This window comes from Meles meles, chromosome 7, assembly GCF_922984935.1.
Source record: "Meles meles chromosome 7, mMelMel3.1 paternal haplotype, whole genome shotgun sequence".
Classification (NCBI taxonomy): domain Eukaryota; kingdom Metazoa; phylum Chordata; class Mammalia; order Carnivora; family Mustelidae; genus Meles; species Meles meles.
The window spans coordinates 111797496-111825187 of NC_060072.1; the positions used below are offsets into that span (position 1 = coordinate 111797496).

The following is a 27692-nucleotide window of genomic DNA, read 5'->3' on the forward strand; positions in this document are numbered from 1 at the left end:
CCCCTCCCTGAGACCCGCTTTGTGCTCCTCAGGACCCAGCTCAGGTGGGATGTTCCCACCAACGAGGCTCTTGTGCTCCCTTCTGCATGCTTAGCCAGTCTGACCCCACTGTACTTACATCCTAGACCAACCTCTCTTTGGGGGAGTGGGGTGTGTTATGCATGTAATTATACCCCCTAAAATCCATATGTTGAAATCCTAACCCTCAATGAGACTATATTTGGAGATAGGGCCTTTCCAGTGGTAATGAAGGTTAAATGAGGTCATAAGGGTGGGGCCCACAGAGACTAGGACTGGCATCAAGGACACCAGTGACAGGCATCACACACACACGGGAAAGGCAGGGGAAAGGACCTGTGAGGACACGCTGTCTGCAAGCCAAGGACAGATGCCTCAGGAGAGATCAAGCCTGCCAGGATCTCTATCTTGAACATCTAGTTTCCAGACCAGTGTGAAAATAAATTTTGGGGGACATCTGGGTGGCTCAGTGGGTTAAGCCTCTGCCTTCCGCTCAGGTCATGATCTCGAGGTCCTGTGATCAAGCCCTACATTGGGCTCTCTGCTCAGCAGGTAGCCTGCTTCTGCCCACCCTCCTATCCCCCCTCCTGCCTCTCTGCCTACTTGTGATTTCTGTCAAATAAATAAATAGGGGCACCTGGGTGGCTCAGTGGGTTAAAGCCTCTGCCTTTGGCTCAGGTGGTGATCCCATCGATCGAGCCCGACATCGGGCTCTCTGCTCAGCAGGGAACCTGCTTCCCTTCCTCTCTCTCTGCCTACCTGTGATCTTGGTCTTTCAAATAAATTAATTAAATATTTAAAAATAAATAAAATAAAATTTTACAAAAAGAAAAAGAAAAGAAATTTCTGTTGTTTAAGACACCTGGTCTGTAGTATTCTGTTATGGCAGCCCCAGCAAGCTAATACAGCAGGTAGGATGGAAATATGGGGACTACACAACCCAGGCGTTGCCCCTGAGTAGCCATGTACTAGCTGTGTGGCCTTAACCTTGAGCTTCACATTTCTTATTCGTAAAGGGAAGTAAGCTCATAAAAGCACTCTATAGATGATTTTATGCTGAAAACAGCTATTACTTATAACATCACTTACAAGTGTGTTGAGAAGTTGCTACAAAACATTTTCAAGCTGTTTCACCCACCAATGCACTGTCATTATTCCAGGAGCTAGGAGCTTTTCATCCTTCTGGTATTAAGCATCAAGGCAAAATTCATCTGATGCAACAATAGTGTTACTGTTAATCTCTTACAGGTCAAATGAGATTTTAAATGAACCAGGAACTTGCTATTTGAATGCTTTTGTGAAGCAAAGTATCTTATAAGGTTAAGAGCCTCCTGATTTTTTTTTTTAAAGGTCCAATTTGCATATATGGTTTGTACCAAGGAAGATACACCCACACACTACCCACTATGTCTTAAGGCCACGTGACACATTCTTTCGGAACCACACTCACCTGTAGTCAAACTCAGTGATGTTCTGCATCTCCTTTCGATACTTCTCCAGCAAAACCCACTCCGAACACTCTGCTGGCATAGGGGTAGGGGGTGTTGGATAAGCAAATTTGAACTTCAGGGCCCCCTTCGGGGTGATACAGAAATGGCAGTGGGGCCTATAGGTGACATTTTTCACCAGCCAGTTCATGCTCAGGATGCCGAAGTCATGGACATGTAAGGCAGCCCCTGGAAGGGAAGAAGGGCAGGGGGTGGGGTGAAGCAAAAGAGGTCGAGTCCACGTTCCAGAGCACAGAAGCTGTGAGGACAGTGTAGATGGCCACGAAGTGAGAAGCACGGGGATGTCTATCTGGCGGAGTTCCTTGGAAATGCCCATCACGTACCTTTCCCACTCAAGACCTTCCAGGCCTCTGTGTGCCTTTGTCTCCCAGGGATGGCCACGGCCTTCTCTGCTCTGGTGTAGGAAAGGTGCTTCCCTCCCCAGTCAGAAGCCATGATGACCTCATTTAAGAGAGGTGGCCTGATGGGGCAGGGGAGCATGAGGCTTGGAATCAGGAGACTGGGGCTCAAGCTGGGCTCCCTCTCACCACCCAGCACAGGAAGGGATGTAGTAGGAAGGAGCTTCAGCTCCTGCCGCCACCTGTTCCTAACCCTCTCAGCCTGCTCCCCAGTGCCCCGCACAGCGGTGAACTCCCTGCTTCCCACTAGCATCTAGGTAGCTCCTGACCTGCAGGTTTGCCATCGATGCCCCACTACTTTCAGAGCGGACACCAGTTTCATCTACTGAGCTCCTCAAGCCACAGTGTACACTATCCCTCTGCTCTTCCTGCTCCATCTCAGCACCTGGCCTTGACACTGGCCGCATAGGGGTCCTAGCTCTGTGAGCTTTGGCATGTCACACTCTCTAAACCCTGTGTTCGCTATCAAGTAGAGAGGTTACTTACCAACTTGACATTTTAATCTCTATTTATTTATAACATTAAAATAAAAGAGGTATAGGAAAGTCCTAGGGACCCCTGAATGCCTCAGTTGGTTCAGCATCCACCTCTTGGTTTCGGCTCAGGTCATGATCCCATGGGGTGGTGGGATGGAGCCCCACATTGGGCTCTGCACTCAGCAGGGAGTCTGCTTGGGATTCTCTCCCTCTGTGCCTCCCCCCATTCATACATGTATGCTCTCTCTCAAATCTTTAAAAAAAAAAAAGAGGTATTTATTTATTTGAGACAGAGAGAGAGAACACTTGCACGCAAGAGTGAGCACAGGGGGAGGGAGAGGGGCAGAGGCAGAGAGACAAGGAGACTCCCCTCTGAGAAGGAAGCCCAATGAGGGGCTCAATCCCAGGACCCTGGGATCATAACCTGAGCTGAAGGCAGAGGCTTAACCGACTAAGCCACCCAGACATCCCCTAAACAAATCTTTGAAAAAAAAGAAAACTCCTTGTAAACTGCAAACTGCTATTTGCATGTGCAGGATTGCAATTATTTTAATATTCATAGAAATGTAAATATACTGGGGTGCCTTGGTGGCTCAGTCCGTTAAGCCTCTGCCTTCAGCTCAGGTCATGATCCCAGGGCCCTGGGATCCAGCCCCACATTGAGCCCCACATCAAGCAGCCCCTGCTTGATGGGCAGCCTGCTTCTCCCGCTCTGCTGCTTGTGTTCTCTCATGCACACACTGTCTCTCCTGCACACATACTCTCTCTCTCAACTAAATAAAATCTTTTTCTTTAATAAAGACTCTATTTATTTATTCATGAGAGACAGAGAGAGAGAGGCAGAGGGAGAAGCAGGCTCCCCACTGAGCAGAGAGTCCGATGCAGGGCTCAATCCTAGGACCCAGGGATCATGACCTGAGCCAAAGGCAGAAGCTTAACCATCTAAGCCACCCAGGCGCCCTCAACTAAATAAAATCTTAAAAAAAAAAAAAGTAAATATGCTCTAGACATGCCATACTAGAAATGCATTTATCCACGATGCTCGTTCATACCATACCCTGTTTGTTACCTTGACCCCTGAGAAAGGGCAGAAGAGGCAGATGAAAGATATAAACGGAGCAGTAGGTCCTATGGCCCAGACACTGCCGCATGGGTGGAGGCGTCTGCTTTGTCAGGAAAGACAGTAAAGCCCAGCTCCCACTCCCCACTGTCTCTCTGAGGCAGAGTCCCCTCTGAAGCTGGGCTTTTGGTAAACCAGCAGCCACCTTGGACAACCCCCCTCCTAGTTTGCCAAGGAAGAACAAAGGTGCAGAGTAGCTGAGTGGGGTTCTCACTGCTCCTTTTTTTTTTTTTTTTTATCTTATTTATCATTATTTTTTAAAGTAGGCTCCACACCCAATGTGGGGCTTGGACTCACAATCCCGAGATCAAGAGTCCCATGCTCTATGGGCTGAACCAGCCACGTGCTCCTCCCTGCTCCATTTACAACTACAGCTCCAAAAACAATGCTAGCTCCAAGTTTAGTTCCCCCTCCCTGCCCAGCATGTGCAAACCACCCCCTCCAAACCTCTACCTTTGGGCATCTTCTTCAGGATATTAAACACCTCACTTTTCTCGATGAGATTCTTGGCCTGGAAGAAGTGCATGCTGGGAGGGAAATTCTGGATCTTCATGGCCTGCGCCACCTCAGCCTTTTTGAGGGTCATGAGCCTCTCATTGGCCAGCTCCTCCTGCTTGGTCAGCACCAGCTGCCCCCCCAGCTGCAGCATCTTCTCTCTCATCAACAGCTGGGTTCGTGCTTCATCTATGGATATGGCTGAGCAGAAAAAAGGTATCGCCACCACCAAATGCAGGGAGAGCAGAGCTGGCCACCCCGATGGGCCACCCATGGACATTGCGGTGCCTGGAAGAGGAAATTGCTCAGATGGAAACCCAACAGAGCTAAAGAAGGGAGTAGATCAGTGCAAATCAACAGATTTAAGTGTCAAACTCTGATTTTCCTTCTCCCACTCTGTTCTCAGGTAACCAGGAGGCAACATACTTCTTTAAGCCCACAGAGAAAAGACCTCCAGGTACAGACCTGAAGGGGTTTCCCAAATCGTAGTCACCATGAGCCCTCCTTGAACAAAGTGGAGCGTTTCAATTAGTGAGACATGTTCACACATAGAGGAGTATATATACTGCAATCAGATTTTAAGTGTTTCACTTTTAAATATCATCAGAGGGGCACCTGGGTGACTCAGTGGATTAAGCCGCTGCCTTCGGCTCAGGTCATGATCTCAGGGTCCTGGGATCGAGCCCCACATCGGGCTCTCTGCTCTGCAGGGAACCTGCTTCCTCCTCTCTCTCTGCCTGCCTGTCTGACTACTTGTGATCTCTCTCTCTGTCAAATAAATAAATAAAAAATCTTTAAAATAAATAAATAAATAAATAAATATCATCAGAGAGCAAGAGCTCACAAGGCATACAAAGAACGCCTCCAGCATCATAAAGGAACTTCAGGAAAAAAAAAAAACAAAAAAAAACAAAGGGAAACAGAGACAATGCAGGAAATAAAAGAAAAATTCAAAAGAACCATAGTTAATAGCCCAAGAAAGATATGAAAAGATACTGTGTCCATAAAACAACTACAGGGAATTAGAAAAAATGTAATTTCTTTTATATAATGGCTGGCTGGCTCAGTTCATAGGGCATGTAACTCTTGATCTCGGGGTTGTGGGTTCAAGCCCCACAGTGGGCACAGAGATCAGTTAAAAATTTGAAAAAAATTAGGGGCACCTGAGTGGCTCAGTTGGTTGAGCAATCTGCCTTCAGCTCAGGTCATGATCCCAGCATCCGGGGATCTAGTCCCCTGTCTGGTTCCCTGCTCAGCAGGGAGTCTGCTTCTCCCTCTCCCTCTGCTGCTCCCCCTGTCTGTACTCTCCCTCTCCCCCCCCAAAAAAAATTAAAAATTAAATTAAAAATAAACAGAATGAGAAAGAGCTTTTAGAAATTAAAAATACAAAGGCTGAGGGTCTCCTGGGTGGTACAGTTGGTTAAGTGTCTGACTCTTGTTTTCAGCTCAGTGGTGGTCTCAGGGTTGTGAGAATGAACCCTACATCAGGCTCCATTCCCAGTAAGGAATCTGCTTAAGATTCTCCCGGGACACCTGGGTGGCTCAGTCATTTGAGCGTCTGCCTTCAGCTCAGGTTATGATTCCAGGGTCTGGGATCAAACCCCGTATCAGACTCCTTGCTCAGGGGGCAGCCTGCTTCTCTCTCTGCCTGTTATTCCCCTGCTTGTGCTCTTGCACTGTCTCTCTGCCAAAAAATTTTTTTAAATCATTAAAAAAGATTCTCTCTCCCTCTCCCTCTGCTCCTCCCCCCATGTTTTCTTACTCTCTCTCTCTCAAATAAATAAGTGAATAAATCTTTTTAAAAATACAAAAGCTGAAATTTTAAAAATTTCCTAGCAATATTATAAGATGGAATTGAAGATGATCTTTTTAAAATTAGGACAAATAAGAAGGAAACAAATGAGGTGATTTTAACTCAGGAAACCCAACCCCAAATAACAGACATATCAGAAGAAAAAAGAAGAAATAGGAGAAAAAAGTATATAAATAGTAGAAGAAATTGGGCCAGAACGGAAGACCTAACTCTCTGGTTTAATGAGCTGGTTTGTTGTTGAGCTCCTAGCAAAGCAGAAGCAATTGCTCAATAGCTACACCAAGATAGGTCGTCGTGATATTTCAGAACGGTAGCACTAAAAGCTGCTAAAAGTTTCTAGAGAGTAGCTAGTCCAGGTTCGCAGTGAGCAAGGATTTAAGGGGAGAAGGAAAGAAACTTGCTTGTATTGGGGCTCCTCATGCCAAGCACTCCACTTGGATCATTTACGTGAATTACATTTAAGAATTATGGGGTGCCAGACTGCCTGGGTGGCTCAGTGGGTTAAGCCTCTGCCTTTCGGCTCAGGTTGTGATCCCAGGGTCCTGAGCCCCACAGCATCAGGCTCTCTGCTCAGCAGGGAGTGTGCTTCACCCTCTTGCCTGCCTCTCTGCCTACTTATGATCTCTGTCTGTCAAATAAATAAATAAAATCTTAAAAAAAAAAGAATTACAGAGTGCCAGAGTATGTCTCAATCAGAGAAGTGTGTCACTCTTGATCTCAGGGTTGTGAGTTTAAGCCCCATGTTGGGTATAGAGATTACTTAAACAATTAACATATACATATAATATACGAATTAATATATATGAATTAATATCTATAATAATTAATAACATATATGAATATATAATACAGGTATTAATTGTTTCTGCATACTTGAAAGTATGATATGGTATCCTGGAAAGAATCAAGGCTATAAACTGGAAGACCTCATGATCGGTCATGAATTAGGATGTCTTCAACAGTGAGACTTGGGCAAACTGCTTAATATCTATGGGTCTCAGTTTTCTCACCTGTGAAAAGGGTGAATTACACTAGATCAGTGGCCCTCCAAGTGGGATACCCATATCATCAGTGATACAAAATACCACCGTTTAGGTTGAATAAAAAAATTTTTTTTTTAAATAAGGAGGGGCACCTAGGTGGCTCAGTAGGTTAAGCATCTGCCTTCGGCTCAGGTCATGATCCCAGGGTCCTGGGATGGAGCCCCACAAGGAGCTCCCTGCTCAGCAGCAAGTCTGCTTCTCCCTCTCCTACTCCCCCTGCTGTGCTCTCTCTCTCTCTCTGGCTCACTCCTTCTGTCAAATAAATAAATAAAATCTTTTTTTTAATAGAAAGATATTAAGTAAATAGAGCTGCAGGGATATGAAAAAGGTGAAAAGCTTGCTAATCATTGAAATACAATATATCCCAGACTCTTTCCAGGACTATTCACTTACTCTAAGATACGCCAGACACCAAGAGGGAATTTTCAGAAGGAACTGGATACTATTTACTCTTGTACCACAGCTATGGCAGGGGCTGTACCATCCTAATCAGAGAATTGGACTTTAGAAGAACCCCTGCAACTTCATGAAGTCTTCGAATCTCTCTTCAAACCAGTGTTTGCCAACAGCTAAAAGAGAAGAATGACATTTATGTCACCGTCCCATCCATCCCATGCTGCGTCCTCCAATCAACGGCCCCAGCCCCTTGTCCCTCTCTCTTTACTGACACGTAGCAGAGGCCACTAAGTTCCACAGCGTCCACCTCTGTCCTCTCCACAAACCCCAGAAGCAGTTGTGTGGCCCAGCATTCCAGGACTTTTCCTGGCCTGACAGACAAAAGCTTATCTAACACCAGTCTTGGCCAAGGCTGACTGAGCATCAGGAAAAATCATCTCTAGAACACTTGTCACCAAACTTACTTCATCTCTCTCCTCATGAAAAATGTCTTTTACCTTTAAAAGAGGGTGCACGAAGACACTATAGTTTGTCCCCAGGGTAAGAACAAAGAAACAGACCATGTGCCTCTATGACTCTAAGTCAGTGTCCTGAGGTCCACACGTCCCCACTCCCTACCATAACCTCATGAGCTAGACCCCCACCCCAGGGGATCCCAGGTACCTCAGAGCAGCTCCAGAAACTGCAGACTGTTTGCTGAGTCCCCGACAGCTGTGTCACAAGCACCAGAAAAGCTCACCATCCTGTTTTCACTTCCTGTCAGGGCAGGTTTCACTTCCTCCCGCCTCATGTTGCTCAGGCCTCCAGAGAGAGGCAAGGAAGACAGGGTCTGGCTGAGCTGAGGCAGTAAGGGGGCCTGAGAGTATGCGTTTATGTGTGTGTGTGTCCGTGTGCGCACTTACGTGCTTGTGCGGTGATCTGTGTGTGTGTGTGGTCACGTGTATGTGTGTGGGAGTTACAAACATCTGTGTGAGTGTGTATGTGGGTTAATGCATGCGGGGGTTATGTATGTGTTTGTGAGTCAGTTATATGCATGTCTGTGTGTGTCTGTGTGTTTGTGTGAGTTTATGTGCGTGTGTAGGCTTCCATTTGTTTGGGGGTAGGATACCTGTGTATTTGTGTTTGAGGTGTCTTTGTAGGGTCCAGAGCATAGTTTTAGACAACAAGCACCACAAGGAGGCACTCCAAAATTTGCTCATAAACTTTGCGGAGTATAGCTGTCCTCCAAATGTGGTCATGGATCCTGAGGCAACGCTCTAGACAGAGGGTGAAAAGGTAGATATAAAAGAAGGTAAATGCTTTAGGTGAACAATTCAGGGATCTGGGGGCAGGACCGTTGAGAAAGTAGGGAGGTGTGAGGCAAGAGCAAGGGGGCGGGGAGGACAGACAAGAAGGCGAGAGGCAGAAGGTTCTGGAGAGAGAGCAGAGTGGGCCCAAGCCCTGACACCCAGATGCCTGAGTCAGGCCTACCTTTGCACCCTGGCCTGGCCTTTCACAGCTGTGTGGCCTTGGCCATGTTATTTAAACTCTCTATACCTCAATATCCTGATCTGAAAATGGAGGTCATCAAAGTAAGGACCACACTCCATCCACTGTGAGATTGCAGGCTAAGTGCCCGTGCATAGTAAGTTCTCAAGAGATAGCAGCCGTTACTACTGTTAGAAATAACTCTTGTGACATATCATCCAAGTCAAGCTAAAAAAGAAGGGTGAGGCTCAGTGGTTAAAGCCTCTGCCTTCGGCTCAGGTCATGATCTCAGGGTCCTGGGATCGAGCCCCACATGGGGCTCCCTGCTCGGCAGGGAGCCTCCTTCCCCTTCTCTCTCTGCCTGCCTCTCTGCCTACTTGTGATCTTTGTCTGTCAAATAAATAAATAAAATCTTAAAAAAAAAAAAAAGAAGAAGAAGAAGGGTGAAACTGTACCAGTGACTTCGGCGACACACGCCTGCTCCACAGACTTGCGGAGTACCCCTCTTCACAGCCTCCTCTCAAGGCCTTCTGCCCCACAGACACCCACTAACCCTCAGTACTTCCACTTCTGCTGTTCCTAAATGTCTGGAACCTTGGGGCCCCTGGCCGTCATCTTCTCCAAAAAGTAAGAAGGTCATCTGTTTCATAAACAGGAAGAAATCCAAAAGTGAAAATACAGAGGAACTAGCAATTCCCTCATCATAAGTTCAAGATTAATTTGTTTACGAATCCGTGAAATCAGAAAAAACAAACAAGTGGTAAAGACAGACCAAACTGACCTACAGAAGGCTAGAAAGGAAAAAAATCACCAATTTGGAACATAAATCATTAGAAGGTTTTTTTTAAGATTTTATTTGTTTATTTGACAGAGAGAGCACACAAGCAGGGGGATGGGCAAGGAGAGGGAGAAGCAGCCTCCCCACCAAGCAGGGAGCCCCATGGGGGACTTGATCCCAGGATCTGGGATCATGACGTGAGCCCAAGGCAGTCGCCTAACCAACTGAGCCACCCAGGTGCCCTAGAAGATTTTTTAAGATACCAGAGCAAAGCTAAGATAAAGCTTTTCTTCCCAAAACCTTTGGTTAAATATAAGAGCTAATGTTCACATCTCAAAGGATTGGCTCTGGAGACTCCCGCTCACGACTTGACAGGGAAGGGCAGAAAGCCAGGGGACTGCTGTGGGTCTTGAGGCTGAGGTTACTGCCTCAGGCAGAAGCTGTTTGGACCAGGGGAGTGGAGGCCCCAGCTGTTGAGACGGAAGCAGAACGGGGAACAGCAGTATCAGAAACAATGAACTGACCTGGAGAGTCATCAGCAGGACCTGCAAACCTCTGAGCCTTCTGAGCCACCAGCCTCTTTGCGGCTGTGGCAGTAAGCACGTGTAGCAGAAGAGGTGTGCCATCTGATGACAGCAAGCCCCGGTGCAAAAGGGTGAGGCCGTTTTGGAAGAAAATTCTGCCAAGTGCAGAGATCATAAAATGTGGAATAGGGCTCTGCTGTTTACACTTTATTGAAGACAACCATCAGAAGCAGAACTGGCCTTGTGTTCAGAATCTGAAAAATCTACAGGGCAGAAAAAGGGGACCCAAGCGTCTTTTGGTGATTTCAAAGCTTAACCTAAATGGAATGAAGTCTGAAAAGACAGGCGGGTTATGACCCCAAAACTGGAGATAGGAGAGGTTTTAAGAATTAAAGATGGTGTATGGCTACACAAATTTTTGAGAGGTATTTTCTTTTCTTTCTTTTTTTTTTTAAGATTTTATTTATTTATTTGACACAGAGAGAGAGAGAGAGAGAGACAGAACACAAGCACAGGGAGCAGGAGAAGGAGAAGCAGGCTTCCCACAGAGTGGGGCTCCCAGGACCCTGGGATCATGACCTGAGCCAAAGGCAGATGCTTAACAACTGAGCCACCCAGGTGCCCCTGAGAGGTATTTTCATTAAAACATTGTTTTGTCCCCTCAATACCATGAGTTAATGCCATTGCTATATGTAACCTACAGCAAACTATAGGAGCGTTACCTGTAGTGGAAGTTTTGCAGTGCTGGTTATACCACTTCTAGAAAAGATAAACAAGGTTCTCTGATCCCAGAGTTTAGAAAAATGAAATGCTAATTGCTAAAGTATATTGAGAATTATACTAATCTAATCCTTGCAGTGATCTTATAAATTGCCAGCTCTCCTTGACCAGTGAGGCCACTGAAACACGGGGAGGGAGGCTAGTAACTTGCTCAAGGTCACACAGCTGGACTTGCAAGCCTTCCCTGGCAGCAAGGAAACAGGAGGTCTTCGGGGCAATGGAGAGCCACTGGTGTGGGAGAGTGCCCCTCAAGGGCAGATCCCTGGAGGAGAGCCCAAGTCCCAAAGATGGGACACAGGAACAGATATTATCAGGCATAAGATGATTTTTCTAGATACTGGGAGCTTGTGCTTTTAGCCAGAGTTTTTCAGGAAGCAAAAAATTAGCTCTTTCAAGGAACTGTTGTGTGATTTCGGAAAAAAAATTTTCTTTTTTTTTTTTTTAAGATTTTACTTATTGATGTGACAGAGAGACAAGTAGGCAGAGAGGCAGGCAGAGAGAGGGGGGAAACAGGCTCCCTGCTGAGCAGAGAGCCCGATGAGAGGCTCGATTCCAGGACCCTGAGATCATGAGCTGAGCCGAAGGCAGAGGCTGAACCTACTGAGCCACCCAGGGACCCCCCACCAAAAAAATTCTTAACATCGATGAGCTTAATGCCTTTATCTCCAATAAGGGAAGAGTAACATGTTCTTCTTACTAAGTTTTTTACCAAGTAAGTTTGTGTGTGTATGTTAAATAATACAATAATACACATGAAAATATCTCTTTCTCTGTTCTCGCTCTCTCTCACTTTTTTTTTTTTTTTTAAGGGAGAGAGAGTGCACAAGAGGTGGAAGAGGCAGAGGGGGAGAGAATCTTAAACAGGCTCCATGGTCAGCATGGAGCCCCATGTGGGGCTCAATCTCACGACCCTGGGATCATGACCTGAGCTGAAATTCAACCCTGGGATCATCCCACGACTAAGTCAGTCAGGCCCTCCCAAACTAGACCATTTAAACACAAAGACGAAACCCCTAGAGCTACAGACATTCTTTCCCAACTCTGTTTAGAAGAGCACTGCAGATTTCTTTGGGGGAAGAGAAACAGTTTCTAACCTCCTTAAGGAAGGCGTACCCTACTAAAAATGAAGATAATATTGAAATTTTACACACTTAACAAGACTTTTCCCCTACTAGTCTCCCTAACATCAGCAACCAGCTTCATACCCACAGTGAAGAAAAGGGAAAAGCCTTCTGCTGGGTCCTTCACCAGCCCCTGACAATAGCCCTATAGATACAGACAGGGACTTGCCAGATCACTTTATAGCACAAGGGATGGCCAACAACCACCCCTCCCCCACATACACAGAGCTTGTAGCATCCTTTTATTACCCCACTCTTTTTTCTTTCTTTTTTTTTTTTTTTATACTCATTTGAGAGGGAAAGAGACAGCGACAGAGAACAGAGCGGGAGAAGAGGGAGAAGCAGGTTCCCTGCTCAGGAGGGTCCCAACCCTGGGATCATGACCTGAGTTGAAGGCAGAGGCTTAACCTACTGAGCCACCAGGCACCCCTACCCCACCTAGCCCACTCTTAAATATAAGCAGACATCCAGGAGCTGCTACACTTGAGGTATGCTATTTTATGACAGAGCAAAAAGTATCTTGGAGGAAAGAGAATGGGAGAGAGAAGAAAACTCCATCCAATATATTAGTGTCAGAGAGGTAAGAGAAGATGTCATACCCATAAAACAAGGACAGGATGTTATAAAGAAGGGAGAGTTAAAGAGTGAGAACTCAACTCCGCACAAATAATGGAGAGTAAGAATGAAAAACTATAGAAAAGTTGAATGATAAAGTTAACATCTTCCAGAAGGAAGAACAAAAAGACAAAGAAAAGAAAAAGTAGAAGGAAAAGATTTATTTATTTATTATTATTATTATTTTAAATTTGTTTATTTGAGAAAGTGAGAGCATGAGTGGAGGGGCAGAGGGAGAAGGAGAAGCAGAATCCCCACTGAGCAGGGGGCCTGACACGGACTTGATCCAGGGACCCTGGGATCATGACCCGAGCCAAGGCAGCTGCTTAAACGACTGAGCCACCCAGGCACCCCAGGAAAGGATTTTTTTTAAAGGATAAACAGCCGAAAAAAAATCAAAGATATGAAACCATCATGTTCCAGAAAGAGAAAACAGAGTGGAGAAAAGCCAAAGAAATAATTCAAGAAAATATCATAGAACAGAGAAACATGTGAATCTAGACTCAAAGGGTCCTTGGGAGGCCCACAAGATAGCTGAAAATGAGCCAGGGCAAGGCCATAGTGGTGAGAGTGCAGAACACTGGGGACAAAGTAAAGAAATCCACCTCATCTAAAACAAGAGGGTTGGGGGCACCTGGGTGGCTCAGTGGTTAAGCATCTGCCTTTGGCTCAGGCCATGATCCCAGAGTCCTGGGATCAAGCCTCACGTTGGGCTCCCTGCTCAGCGGGAAGCCTGCTTCTCCCTCTCCCACTCCCCCTGCTTGTGTTCCCTCTCTCGCTGTGTCTTTGTCAAATAAATAAATAAAATCTTTAAAAAATAAAAATAAAACAAGAGGGTGAACCAGAAAAAAGTAATTCAGGGGACCCGGGAGACCGAGATCCAACACACAAGAGGAGTTCCGGAGAAGAGAATCTGGGGATGACTAAGGGGAAAAGACAGAAAACTAAGTATAAATAAACAAAAAACAGTGACTAACTCCAGGAAACACAAACTGTGGTGACAGGGGAAAGTTATCACAGCGAACCACACAGCTCAGCCGTGTCTGAACAGGATCCCTAAGACAGCCCTGAACATAGAGCTGACAAAATCATATAAATCCATCGGGACGATGGAGGGATAGAAAAATGAGGGTATGGTGGTAGAAGTAGGGGGAGAGCTGAGAGAGACCGAAACCTTCTGGAGCAGGAAGCCTGCCGCTCAAGAAAGGGAGCAGTAGAAACAGTTATTAGGGGTGTGGAGGAAGATGCCAAATGATTCAGCTGAAAGGCTTGAAGAGCACAGCCTCTGGAGAGCACAGAATGGTTGGTGTGGGGGCTGCAGGGGAGGGGTGAGTCTAGAACAATCTGACTCCTGAACCAGGGGTGAGAGTGCATGGCCCTAGTCCGACTGCCTTCCTCCTCTTTTTCTGGCTGCTGAGCCTGCCCGTCCAGGGACCCTGTGGAGTATAGAAATGAGCGGTGTCACACACAGAAAAATCACAGACATTACACCCCAGCAGAGCTCAACAGTTCGTCACTCACTGAGGACTGGAGAATTCCTGCAGAGGACCCATTTCAAGATTCTATGAGGCAAAGTCTGAAAAGGAAGACCGAGCGATCCAACGATTCATCACTCTCCAAAGTTATTTGCTCAGCATCTAACTTCTCCATTCATTAGATTACAACACTTAGTAAATATACGTTCAAAAATCGTTAACATTTCTTTAGCACTTACTGTGCGCCAGACACTATGCTCAAATGCATTAGCAGTGTTGTCTGATGTGGTCCTCAGGACAACCCTGCAAGGTGAGTACTTCAGAATCTGTAAAATGGGCAGATGAGTAATCTGCCCATTTTACAGATTCTGAAGCACAGCCCAGACTGTGAAATATTTGCTGCCAGGCACACAGACTCCAAGGAGCATGCTCTTCCCACTCTGTTCTACTTACTGCCCTCAGCGTTTGTTTTCTTTTTTTTCTAAATGTACTTACTTTTTTCCAGCTCTACTGAAATGTAACTGACAAATGACATTTGTAAGTTTAATTTGTCCAACATGATGACTTGATCTATACATGTATTGTGAAATAATTGCTCTAATAAAGTTAGTTAACACATCCATCATCTCACATAGTAACCATTCGGGGTGTGTGTATGTGTGTGTTTGTGTGTGTGTGTGTTAAGAACTCCCAAGATTCACCTCTTAACAACTTTAATAAATAAGGCAGTGTTGTTAACTGCAGTCACCATGCTGTATGTCACATTCCCCAGAACTTACTCCTCTTCTTCCACGTTACCTTGTTCCTTGCTGACTTTCCGGTACTCTACAGGATATCGGTGCATAGTAGGTGCTCAATAAATATTTGTTTTTACCGCCCTTCTTGTTGGGATACAAACACTGAAAGTGATACCACGTAGAGAGAAGCCCTTAAGCTCATGTCTCTTGATGTTGTGAGGAGTAACTGCGCAAATTCTGACCTCTCGAACCCAAACTCACTTACTAACTTTTTTACCTCCTCTCCCCATAAAGCCTGATCTTCTTCCAGTTTTCCCCTCCTCATTACATGGCACCTCCATCCACTTAATTGCTTCTGTCAAAGACCCAATTCTCCCGTAGATAAGGAGCTGGCTGACGCTGGCCACATCTCCCCTACCAAACCTTCACCAGTCCCTGCCGGGTCCCCCATCACCCATATCTTCCAGCTCCACCATCCCAACACGAGGCCCCAGCATCTCTCATCTGCTCTACTTCCAGAGCTTTCACTTTTGTCCCCTTTCTATTTATTTTCTAGCTCTAAAAGCACAAAATCTCAGCATGGCCCTCATGCCCCTCCCTGCTGAAAACCTTTCAAAATGTACCCCAACTCCTCTTCTTGACCCACTAGGGCCATGTTCTATCTGGTCCTGGGACTCTCTCTCCACCCTCTCCCCACCTGCTCCCTTTTGCCCACTGACCAACCTTCTTGTAGCATTTCATGTGTGGCGAACCCTTGCTTTTCCCAGACTTTTCAAGGTGATTCCGTTTGCCTGGAATGGCTGCTCCACTTCTCTACCAGGCCCCAGTGCAAATGCTTCTGCCCAGGGAAACTTTCCGTGAACACTCTGCCATCTAAATAGAGTTCCTCTGGGACACTCTTCATTATATCCTTGTCTTTTCTTCTGCAGTATGTACCTCAGTTTATAATTGCATATCTACAGATTTCCATGATTGTTTAATATGCATCTTCACATTAGATTGGAAGCTGCTTGAGGGCTTTCTGAAGGGTTGTTTACTGCTGTGTCCTTTAGGTATATCGGTGCCCCGCTCAGAGTAGATGTCCCAAAAACACCTGCTGGCAAGCAAGTGGGCAGGCAGGAATGGACACATGAATGAATGAATGATGAATGAATGAATGAATGATTGCATGAAAGAAAGTAGAGAGGAAAAGAAAATTCTGAGTGTTTGCTGCATGTAATAGACACGTGGGTCTTCTCAACTTGGTGTAATAGAGAAGAGGGAAATGAGAGTAGAGTATCTAGTAAAGGGGGGCCAGTCAGCACAGCCGTTCACCAGCATGGCCTGTACTCTCTGTGAACAATTGCTGTAATAAATAGATAAGTCTATGTCAGTGATGTAAGTGGTGCCCCCTAGAATTGTGCAGTGCTCATGCTGCACAATCGCACATGGTAGCCTAGGATGGAATGATAAACGCCAATGGCCTATTGATAAGCCTGGGCTGAACAGACACATGAAAAAGTGCTCCACGTCACTCGGCATCAGGGAAATACAAATCAAAACCACAATGAGATATCACCTCACACCAGTCAGAATGGCTAAAATTAACAAGTCAGGAAATGACAGATGCTAGAGAGGATGTGGAGAAAGGGGAACCCTCCTCCACTGTTGGTGGGAATGCAAGCTGGTGCAACCACTCTGGAAAACAGCATGGAGGTTCCTCAAAATGTTGAAAATAGAACTACCCTATGACCTAGCAATTGCACTACTGGGTATTTACCCTAAAGATACAAACATAGTGATCCGAAGGGGCACGTGTACCCGAATGTTTATAGCAGCAATGTCTACAATAGCCAAACTATGGAAAGAACCTAGATGTCCATCAACAGATGAATGGATAAAGAAGACGTGGTATATATACACAATGGAATACTATGCAGCCATCAAAAGAAATGAAATCTTGCCATTTGCGACGACGTGGATGGAACTAGAGCGTATCATGCTTAGTGAAATAAGTCAATCGGAGAAAGACAACTATCATATGATCTCCCTGATATGAGGACATGAAGAAGCAACATGGGGGGGTAGGGGGATAGGAGAAGAATAAATGAAACAAGATGGGATTGGGAGGGAGACAAACCATAAATGACTCTTAATCTCACAAAACAAACTGGGGGTTGCTGGGGGGAGGTGGGGTTGAGAGAGGGGGAGGGGGTTATGGACATTGGGGAGGGTATGTGCTATTGTGAGTGCTGTGAAGTGTGTAAACCTGGCGATTCACAGACCTGTACCCCTGGGGATAAAAATACATTATATGTTTATTAAAAAAAAAAATTTGGAAGGGGAGGCGAACCATAAGAGACTATGGACTCTGAAAAACAACCTGAGGGTTTTGAAGGGTCAGGGGTGGGAGGTTGGGGGAACAGGTGGTGGGTAATGGGGAGGGCACGTTTTGCATGGAGCACTGGGTGTTGTGCAAAAAGAATGAATACTGTTACGCTGAAAAAAATAAATAAAATGGAAAAAAAGAAAGATAAGCCTGGGCTGGCAGATCTTGTTTGTTCGTATTTCATTTTACCCATCTTTGGTGAAACACTGAAGGATCTCTAGGAATCAGGTCTTGTCTCAGAGTCACCTACTCTTCCATTGTTTTGTCTCTAGTCTCCAACGTACTCTTTTGCAAGCACCAACATTTACATTTGCCCTCTCTATGGTTTCCTTTGTTTCATTCTTATTTTTCTTTTCCTATTTTTGGGGGATGGAGTGGCGGTTTTTTCTTTATTACGCCTGTCACATCTTGTAAGCCTGTACTCTGGTCCTTTGCTCTGGTTAGTTCAGACAGTCAATCATGCCAGTACCCGTGTCTTGCTACCTTCGAAGTGGTTTCTGAGTCCAAAGACAAGAAATGGCGTCTAGTGTGACTGTGTGATTTTGGCCAGCATTTTCTCTGCTATAGACACGAGGACCTTAGACTTCTTGGGGGTGAAGGACTTTCATTACCCTCTGTTGACCAGGCAACCGTAGGACTTCCTGTGCATCCTGGGCTGAGGGGGGCTGTGTTATTCTTGAACATGGAAGGGAAAGAGCCAACCGCTTTGGAAACCCAGACATCCACCTTTTTTTTTTTTTTTTTTTTTAAGGAAGTGCTATGCCCACCGTGGGGCTTAAACTCACGACCTGAGATCAAGAGTTGCGTACTCCACTGACTGAGCCAGCTGGGTGCCCTCACTTCTTTGAGTATTGTCTCCTCCAAGGATTCCACTCTGTTCCTCTACCTGTACAGCATGAGCTCTTTGGGATATTCTCCTCTCAGAAGGAGAGATGTCAGTAAAATAAATCAGATCATGTCACTCTTCTAAAAACCCTCCAAAAGTTTCCCAGAACAGCTCACTAGTTTTATTGCTTCCCTGACAGTCTCCTGCTGGTCACATCAAATTCTTTGCCACTCCCTGAACCAGCCAAGAAAAGGTTTTCCTTCCCCTTCACCTGGCCAACTCCTACTTTCCAATCTCGGCTTGCACTGCTTTTACTCTCAGAAGTCCGGGTCCCCTCCTCTAGGACAAAAACCAAGGTCAGGGGCTGGTCAGGTGTCCCTCCCCTGCTCAGCCCCGGATCTCAGCGCTCACACCCATTGCAATCTTCCAGGTACCTGTGTGTTTCTACCACGAGGATGCACCTTGTCTGAAGGCAGAGACTCCAGAGCACGTGCTTGGCACATTACAACCACGCCTTTGGTGTTTGCTCAGTGTGAGTAAATGGATGAAAGAAGCCACACAGTATCCCTTACCTCTTTCAGGCTTCAGTTCTTGTCATTGAGGGAACATAGGGAACAGGGACTCAAAGCTGTTCCTTGCCAGTCTCTGTTACTCTGATTTAAGCAGGTCTTTTATCCCCAGAGTGCACTTCCTTATCCCTGTTCTCTATCTCTCCACCTCCTCTTTAGCCCCAAAGCTCCAACCAGAGCCTCCCAATCTATGACTATTCAGGGGGATCATGGGAGGGACCTGCACAAGGAGATACAGAGAGACAGAGGCACCTTGAGAAGGGCAACAATCCCGGCTTTCTGACTGCCTCTTTTGTGCTCTGCGCTTTACCTCCTGAGCCTTCCAAATCTGTGAAGAACCTATTATTGTCCCTATTGAGGAAGGGGTGGACACTGAGGCCCCGAGGCTTCAATAGGAAACCCATCTAGTCAGTTCCACAGCCACCAGGAGGTGGGACCAGGTAAAAACAGCGATAGCACATGCCCTGAGCCTGTAGCAGGGCTGGCCGAGGACAGGGATCGCTTCCTGTGATGCTCACAGTAGCCTCAGGAGGTGAGCAAGCCGTTCATCCCCATTTGGCAGGTAAGGAACCTGAAGTCTGGGGAACTTAAAAAACTCCATCCAGGTCACACAGTCAGTGGCTGAGCAAGGACCACGTTACTACACCTGCCCTTTGCTTAAAGCCCTCCAGGGGAAGAAAACAGAAAGTGTATGAAAAATAAATAAGGTACACAAAGGATCATTAGGAAGGGAGAGGGGTTCTGGAACAAGGAATACACATGGACCTCAGTCTTCTTCACCAAGAGGAGCCAAGAGGCCATCCATACATCGCACATCGGGAGAATGAGCTGACCACGCCCACCACACGTGCCCTCACCACCTTCCTACTGGACACTTCTATTGGCCTTTCCCCCCACGACTGCCCAGGGGCCGGTATCAGTTCTCAGGTCACCTGCTTTCCAAAGGTCAACGGTCAATGCTTCCATTCATGCAGACAGAAGAAAGCCCTATAGAAGGCTGGGCCCAGCTCTCCAATTCTCAATCTTGACTGCACATTAGAATTACCTGGAAAACTTTTACAGCCTTCACACAGCTAAGCCCCACCCCCAGACCAATTAAACCGTAATCCCTGGGCTGCAGACTTGGGTACTGGTATTTTTTTAAAAAGCTTCCCTAGCGGTTCTCATGTGTAGCCAGGGCTAAAAACCACTGCATTTCAGGAGACGGGTCCACGTGGAAAAGTTAAAGAGCAATCTGTGGCACTATTTACACACATAAAAGACCCAAATTCTTTTGGAGTCAGGGAGGGGAGTTGGTGACAGCCCCATAAAGGAGGTGAGATTTGACGTGACCCCGAGCAACAACCAGGGGAAGGAGGAGGGAGATATAAGAGGAGGAAATGACATGACCTTGTGCTTTCCTCATCCCACACAGGGCCCATCCAGACTCTTCTGCTCCCCAGTGCGGGTTTACCAGGGACAGAAGTCAGCGAAGGCATGCAGAGCAGAGCTCCAAGTATAAAGGTTTATTTTGAGGTATATTTAAATGGTGCCTGATGGTTGCTGAACTGGAGAGAAGAGAAAGGGAAAGTAGAAAGAACAGGAGAAGAGCACTTCCTCTCCTCTGCCCCCATCACTCCATCGTCCTCCCTCGAACATTATCACGTTTCCTCCACCCATCTCCAAGAGCCCCTGTGCTTACCACCAACCTCGGGGACTCTCTCAGGACTGTGCTTCCAATGAGGCACAGCAGTTCAGAGGACAACGCCCGGTTCCTCTGCTCCCAGAGCACCGAGGAGAGGAATGCCTCCGGGCCTGCAGCTTCCCCTAAGGAGAGAGAGGGCAGCCACGGGCTGCCTCTGAGGGCCACACCCTCTCCTTACTGCCCACTCCAGATGCAGGTGAAAATGTGTTTGCGGCTCTAATTCATGGAGAGAGACTGAGGTCCCTGCAGGAAAACAGTCTGTGGACGGTGATAGACCAGAAGTTCCAAGCTGAGGGTGTTACCCCAGAGACCAGTTCAAATGGAGGAGGTGGGTCAAGATGGAGAAAAGGGCCATGTCAGTCATCAAAACATTACCTAAATAGGGTTTACAATGCTTCTACCAGGGCACTTGGGTGGCTCAGTCGGTTAAGCATCTGCCTTTGGCTTGGTTCATGATCCTGGAGTCCCAGGATGAAGCCTGCTTCTCTCCCTCTGCTGCTCCCCCTGTTTAAGCTCTCTCACATGTGCTCTCTCTCTCAAATATCTTTTTTTTTTTTTTTTTGGTGCTCTGTGTGTGTGTGTGTGTGTGTGTGTGTGTGTGTTTTGAAGATTTTATTTATTTATTTGGCAGACAGAGATCACAAGCAGGCAGAGAGGCAGGCAGAGAGAGAGGAGGAAGCAGGCTCCCCGCTGAGCAGAGAGCCGGATGCAGGGCTTGATCCCAGGACCCTAGGATCATGACCTGAGCCAAAGGCAGAGAATTTAACCCACTGAGCCACCCAGGCGCCCCTCAAACAAATATAATCTTAAAAAAAATAATAAGAAGAAGAAGAACATTCCCACAATTAGGACCTACTTTTCAATACTGACCCAAGCCCCTCTAACACTTCCCCACAGCCTCTCAGTCATGCTGGTGATTAGGGTAGGGTCAGTCCCTCTGGGCTCAAGATCCAGGCTTGGGGGTTGTGCCAACCCCTCACCACCCCCAACTAACCAAGAACATCGATTTGCATCTGGAATTGTCCTACGTCAGAGCGCCCTCCCAGGCAGCATTCCCTTACCTCCAAACGCAAATGGATAGATCTGGGGAGACTCCACCTCCAGACATGGGACCTGCAGAGTCTGTGTTAAAATGCAAATATGAGGGGGGCTTAAATATTTTTAAAGATGGAATACAAGAAACAAATTGCCCCGGGGCAGAAAGGATTACCTTTTATATGCAAATGAAATAATGAATCTTTAAATACAGTTTTTGTCAGGGTGATGAGCTGACTGAGGCTGGAGGGAAGGGGCCACCTGGGTGGGCCCCAGTGCATGATAAAAAACCCACCAGGGCCAAGAAGAGAAAGGGGATGCAAGACCCTGGGAAAGTTGATACAAAAGTCTAGGGGCAAGCCAGTGTGGAGAAAGAGGACTAGATTCCTGGGGTTAGTAACTAAGGGTGACAAAGAAGATTTTGACTTTGTCCAGAAATCCAAGTGGTCAGTTGGGGCAAAAGTAGGCCAGGAAGGTCCTACCCCAGAATCTGAAGGCAGGAGCTCAAAGCAAATGGAAAGTGCTCTGTCTTAGTGGCCTGGACTTCTGCTCCTGCTCAAATCTGACTCTTCTCTCCTGGAACACACTCAACTGTGGGTTTCCTGATTGTAGGGGGCTATGTTGAATTTTAGTTTGATACTCCCAGTGCCTGGCATTCATTAAGCAATCACCGGTGAAGGAATGATTAATTATTTGCTTCTGTCTTCCTTCTCATTCATTCATTCACCAAGAATTTACTGAGGTCAGCTGTATGCCAGGCAATGTAATGGGTATGGTCCCCATACTCACTAGACAGAACGTGAAGAAATGATCAGTTAATTCTGCAAATAATTACTTTTAGGGTATGGAAGGGTAAGAACAGCAGAGAAGGGAGACCCAACCCAGAGCAGGGGAGTACAAGGCTGTTTCCTACAGGAAAGCTTATTTCAAATAAATCTGAAGGAGGGATAGAAATGAGAGCAAGAGGCATTGAGGGCCCAGAGTAGAGCAAAGGTCCTGAGGTAGAAAGTTTAAGGAACTGAAAGAAGGATGGAGGCTGAGTGGCAGCAAAGGAAAGTCAAGTCTATTACGTGAAGCAGAGAGGTAACAGTGCATATTACCTTCCATCTAGAAGGCCTGCCCTGTCAGAGAGATTACAGGGAAGTCCATTCCAATGGACTAAAGTAGATCTGCATCCGTCTCACTGCTTGTCCTTTTCTTTTTTTTTACGTTATTTATTTATTTGACACAGAGAGAGAGAGATCACAAGTAGGCAGAGAGGCAGGCAGAGAGAGGAGGTAAACAGGCTCCCCACTGAGCAGAGAGCCTGATGCGGGGCTCGATCCCAGGACCTTGAGATCATGACCTGAGCGGAAGGCAGAGGCTTAACCCACTGAGCCACCCAGGCGCCCCTTGTCCTTTTCTGATTTTGTTTCTTGGTTTGCTTTTCCGCAGCTCTTGAACCTGGCTTTGGGAGCTGCCCTCCTCCTTTCCCACAGGGATGGGTGTCTCAATCTGTAAGTGCAGTGACCCCCTGGGAGCCATTCACAGCGGCGAGAATCAAGTTTTGGGGAACTCATTGCTGATGAGTCACCAGAGAGAGTCTGAATGGATGTGCAGAGCACCCTGAGGAACCCTTGGGAAACTTCAGCCCTTTCTGTCTGACACAGAGGCCTCCACCAGACAGAATGGGAGGAGTGGAGACGACTCATGGAGATGGGGGATTGTAGATGGGTAGGAAATTGGCTTACAAGAGGCAGACAGTGTGTACCTTGAGTGGCCAAGCCAGCCGTAAGCTGTCTTTTCTATTTAGGTGAAGATGGAGCAGCTTATGAAGCTTCTCCAGACACCTGAAGACAACTCAGAGAACAGATGAAAGGAGACAAAGTGGGAGGCCTCCCAAAGGCTCAAAAGAAGGCACTGTTTCTAACCATCCAGGTCAGAAGGGACTACTAACTTAGGACCTGAAATGCAACTTCCTCCCCTGGGCTTGGGAGACTTTAAACAGAGGACTCGGGGCACCTGGGTGGCTCAGTCAGTTAAGTATCTGCCTCCCGCGCAGGTCATGGTCCCAGGGTCTTAGGATCGAAGCCCGCGTTGGGCTCTCTGCTCAGCAGGGAGTCTGTTTCTCCCTGTCCCTCTGCCTGCTGCTCCCCTTGCTTGTGCCTTCTTTCTCTCTGTCAAATAAATAAATAAAATTTTTAAAAATAAAAATAAATAAATAAATGTAGGACTCAGCCACCTGGACTTCTGACCTACAGAAATTGTGAGAAAATAAATTTGTGCTCTCTTAGGTTGCTATGTTTTGTGGCAATTTGTTGCATCAGCAACAGAAACGAAAGGACTATGCAATATTTTTAAAAATATTGTTTTTTAATTGGTGCTCAGAAAATATCTTCCTTCTTGTAATTTTTCCTCCTCCAGTGAAATTTAGAACACGAGTCAAGAAGAAGCTTCTGAAAAATCAAGCTCGGTCCCATCTACATTTTAGGGTAAACTAGGTCCAAGGACTCACCACTGGTCTTATTTTGTCAATTTCTGTTCAGGAACCTGATCCAGGCTTTCCTCACACTCTCAAGAGAGTGCTGAGGAAAGCATGGCAAAATCAAACACTTAGTTATGATGAAAGAGATTTCATCGTCTATCATCCTAGCCTGGGGTTCTCGAAGTGTAGGCCCTGGGCCACAGCCATGAGCATCACTTATAAACTAGTCAGAAATGCAAAACCTCAGACTCTTCCCAGATTTACTGACCAGAAACCCTGGCGATGGTGCCCAGGTATTTGCGCTTTAAGAAGCCCCCCAGATGATCCTGATGCCTGCTCGAGGTTGAGAACCATCGTGCCTCCTAGCTTGTATAACGCCACCTTCCTATAAATGACTGGGATGAGTGGCAGAGTTGGTACGGGGAGAGAGTAGAGGCATTCCAGAAGGTAGAGAGAGGTCCCTAGGTTTATCCTAGCAGTTCTCCAAGTTGCCACCAAGTCTCCAGGGCTTACCGACAAACTCTTCAGTACTGGATACGCACAAATGCAGTGCTAAGGACCAGCTAGGTTAGGCAAACTGGGCGGGTAATAAAGGGAAGTGGCAGGTGCCCTTTCACGGAGCGTCAGCTCTGAGCCGACACTGGCAGGTACTACCCAATAACACACTGTGGGTGGGCACCGTGTTCACTGGGGAGGGCGGCAGGCCATCCCATCCTCAAAAGTGCTCTTCTATGTAAGTTCAAGACCTACCAGAAAACACTATTCCAGAATACAAGTAAAGCACATCTAAATAAACCAAGAGGTGCCTGCAATTACTCACTGCAAAATGTTTTTTAAAACCTGAAAGGAGTCCTCATGTACTTAGCTCACATCCTACATGACTGGGCGAGAGGTGGCAAAGAAGGACGCCTGGATGGCTCAGTCAGTTAAGGGTCTGCCTTCGACTCAGGTCATGGTCTCAGAGTCCTGGGATAGAGCCCCACATCGGGCTCCCTGCTCAGCAGGGAGTCTGATTCTCCCTCTCCCTCTGCTGTTCCCCCTGCTTGTGCTCTATTGCTGTCAGATAAATAAAATGTTGTGGGGGGGGGGGAGCTGGCAGAGGATGACCCACAGCAGACCCGGGAAACAGGAACTGAGGTGAAAAAGCAGCTTTTCTAGGCACCTGTAGGAGAAAAGAAGGGGAGAGTGTGAGGCACACGAACTCTGGGGACTGAGTTGTGGAGGGAGTCTGCCTACCCAAGGCCCCTGGGGCCCCAGCTTCCCCTTGGATCTCGTCAACAAACAGGCTGTTGTCCAAACGGGCCAATCAGGACTCCACTCATTAGCTGCCTTTTGGTCTTCTGCCCATTTATGTCTCCCTAGTCTTTCCGCATGAATTGTTCAGACTCACATCTCCGTATGCCCACCCTGACATGTAGCTTCTTGGCAGGTGCTTAGGAGCTCACCTCTGCCCACCCCTACCTCTACTTGGATGGCCCCAACAGCTTAAAACAGACAGCCCATGAACGGACTGCCTAGTGTGGTCCACCTAGGCAAAGAGGCAACCCCTGGGAGAATGTTCTCGGGGGTCCTCTCAACCGTGCGCAGCTCATGTCCTATTCTTCCATACAATGTGAAATGACACCTGTCACGGGGGTGCTTACATGATGTGGGGCAGAGTGTGAGAGAGTAGGAAAGAGTTCGGACAGGCCACGGTCAGGGAAAGAATTTTTTTTTTTAAGGGAAAGAAATCTTTCTTTTTCTTTAAGATTTTATTTATTTATTTGACAGAGAGAGTGAGAGTGTAAGCACAGGGAGGGGCAGAGGAAGGAGGAGAAGCAGGCTCCCCGCTGAGCAGGGAGTCTGATGCGGGGCTTGATCCCGGGACCCTGGGATCATGACCTGAGCTGAAGGCAAACGCTTAACCCTCTGAGCTGCACAGAAGCCCCTAGGGAAAGAATTCTTGATGGAGACAGGGACCCTATTTGTTGATGTATATCAGAAAGTGTAAGCCCAAGACACAGCTGGACTGCAGTGCCCCTTTGGGAACTCCCACACACGTGATACATACCAGTGGGGGATTTCCAGAAAGTTTGGGCACTTAATCTGTGACAGAAGATACTTCCCTTCTGGGGGGTCTCAACTTCTCTATTTGTATTGCTTTGCTATGACTCCTGAAACAACACAACAAAGTACCACAGACTGCGGGCTTGGACGGCAGATATTTACTTCCTTACAGTTCTGGAGGCCACACGTCCAAGATCAAAAAGTGGTAGCCGATCCGGTTTCTCTTGAGGCTCTCCACGTGTCTTGCAGGTGGCTGCCTCTCTGTGACCTTTCCTCTGTGTGTGTGTGCCCCTCTGGTTCCCGCTGTGTGCCCAAATTTCTTTTTCTTAGGAGGACACCGGGGCATCTGGGTGGTGCAGTCAGTTAAGCATCTGACTCTGGGTTTCGGCTGGGGTGGTGATCTTGGGGGGACGGGGTCAAGCCCCATATCAGGCTCCACACTCAGCGTGGAGCTTTATTTGACAGAAAGAGAGAGACAGTGAGAGAGAGGGAACACAGCAGGGGGAGCAACAGGCAGAGCAGGCAAGGGAGAAGCAGGCTCCTGGCTGAGCAAGGAGCCGGACGCAGGACCCTGGGATCCTGGGATCCTGACCTGACACTTAACAACTGAGCCACCAAAGCGCCCTCATTTAACTTCTTTAAAGGTCCTATCTTCATGGATGTATGAATGTCAGAAGGCTGCAAGTCATCCCAGGGCATTACTGAATAAGAAATACTAAGAAAAATCCATCTTCGTAGGTGAAGGAAGGAATGGTGAAGACAGCTGTGTTATCAGCAGAGCACCTCTAAGCACCCCTGCAAATTTTCAGAAAGGTCTTTCTTGTCCTTTATTAATGAAAAAAATATCACTCGTTTGAGTTCCTATGAACTGAGGGCCTCCCTGGGCTAAGCATTGTGAGGGTAAAGCCGTAAGAGCTGAGAGACCAGGCCCCCGGTGCAAAGTAGGTGTCATCTGATGCCATCAAGAAGCTGGAGGTCAGGGTAGTACCAGCCGCCCCATCCCAGTCCTGAAGGCGCCCCAACTCTTGCTGGGGAGGCCGGACCAGCTCCGTCGTCGGTGCAACAGGAACACCCCCGGGCAGCGCACGGCCGGGTTCTCAGTGGCGCCGCACAGGCCTCAACCACTGTGGGCCTTCAGAAAGGGGAAGACCGAGGCAGCGGGGAAATGGTCACCAGCTTGGGCCATCATTCCTGCTGCAGGTTTGGGCTCCGGACCGTAAAAGCCAGCACTTATCTCTCCTCATCATGCGGACGCCTCCAGATCTGCAGTTTTAAGTTTCCAAAATCACACCTCCAGCTTGAGTCTTGCTCTGCTCTACACCGTCCCCACCCTTGCCCCCCCCCCCCCCCGCAACATTCCCCAACACCCAATGTGAACTGAAAGCTTCCCCCTCAGGGGCGGAGGAAGAAAGGGGTTCCCCACCTCTGCACACATACCTGATGGAGGCAGCTTGACTGGACAGGGCACAGAGGTTCACCCTCGCACCCCCTTCCCAGCTCAGCCCAACCCCTCAGTGCCGGCGGAGGACCTGCTGACCCGCCAGGAAACAGGCCCGATTCAGGTGGGAGGCCCGGCTGCTCATTGACTGCACCAGGCATCAGGAGACCACATGTGGGCAGGAGGGGGTGCCTATAGGATCAGAGAGACCAACAGAATCCCAGCGAGGCAAAGGACACACAGCCCAGGGAACTGATTCTCTCTCCTCTACATTTTTAGGGTCCAGGATCCAGACTGGCCTGGGAGAGCAGGCAGGGTCTCCTCACATCTCCTGAACCCCACGGGGTGGGTCCGAAAGGCCCCCGTATGCTCGCCCCCAGGGTGCCTGTGCCTAGCTTGCAGATGGGCCCCTCCTAGGTTTCTCAAGGGTGCTGAGGGCTCTGCTGGTGGGGCCTCACTGCCCTCTACGCTTGGCAGTCCACAGGGGGCCCCGTGAGG

The 27692-nt window shown here is 47.5% G+C and overlaps 1 protein-coding gene across 2 annotated transcripts in view; it reads right to left on the minus strand.

The window, feature by feature from the left end:
• Positions 1–8027, minus strand: part of ADA2 (adenosine deaminase 2) — a 34939-nt gene extending 26912 nt beyond the window's left edge. For both annotated transcript variants that reach the window (XM_046013560.1, XM_046013561.1), the window contains exons 1-4: positions 7931–8027; positions 7265–7440; positions 3974–4303; positions 1469–1694 (exon numbers count right to left, since the gene is read on the minus strand). In XM_046013560.1, coding sequence (XP_045869516.1) covers positions 1469–1694; positions 3974–4295 — 548 coding nt within the window. In that variant the 5' untranslated portion in view covers positions 4296–4303; positions 7265–7440; positions 7931–8027. The remainder of the gene's footprint in view (positions 1–1468; positions 1695–3973; positions 4304–7264; positions 7441–7930) is intronic.
• Between the last annotated feature and the right edge of the window lie 19665 nt (positions 8028–27692).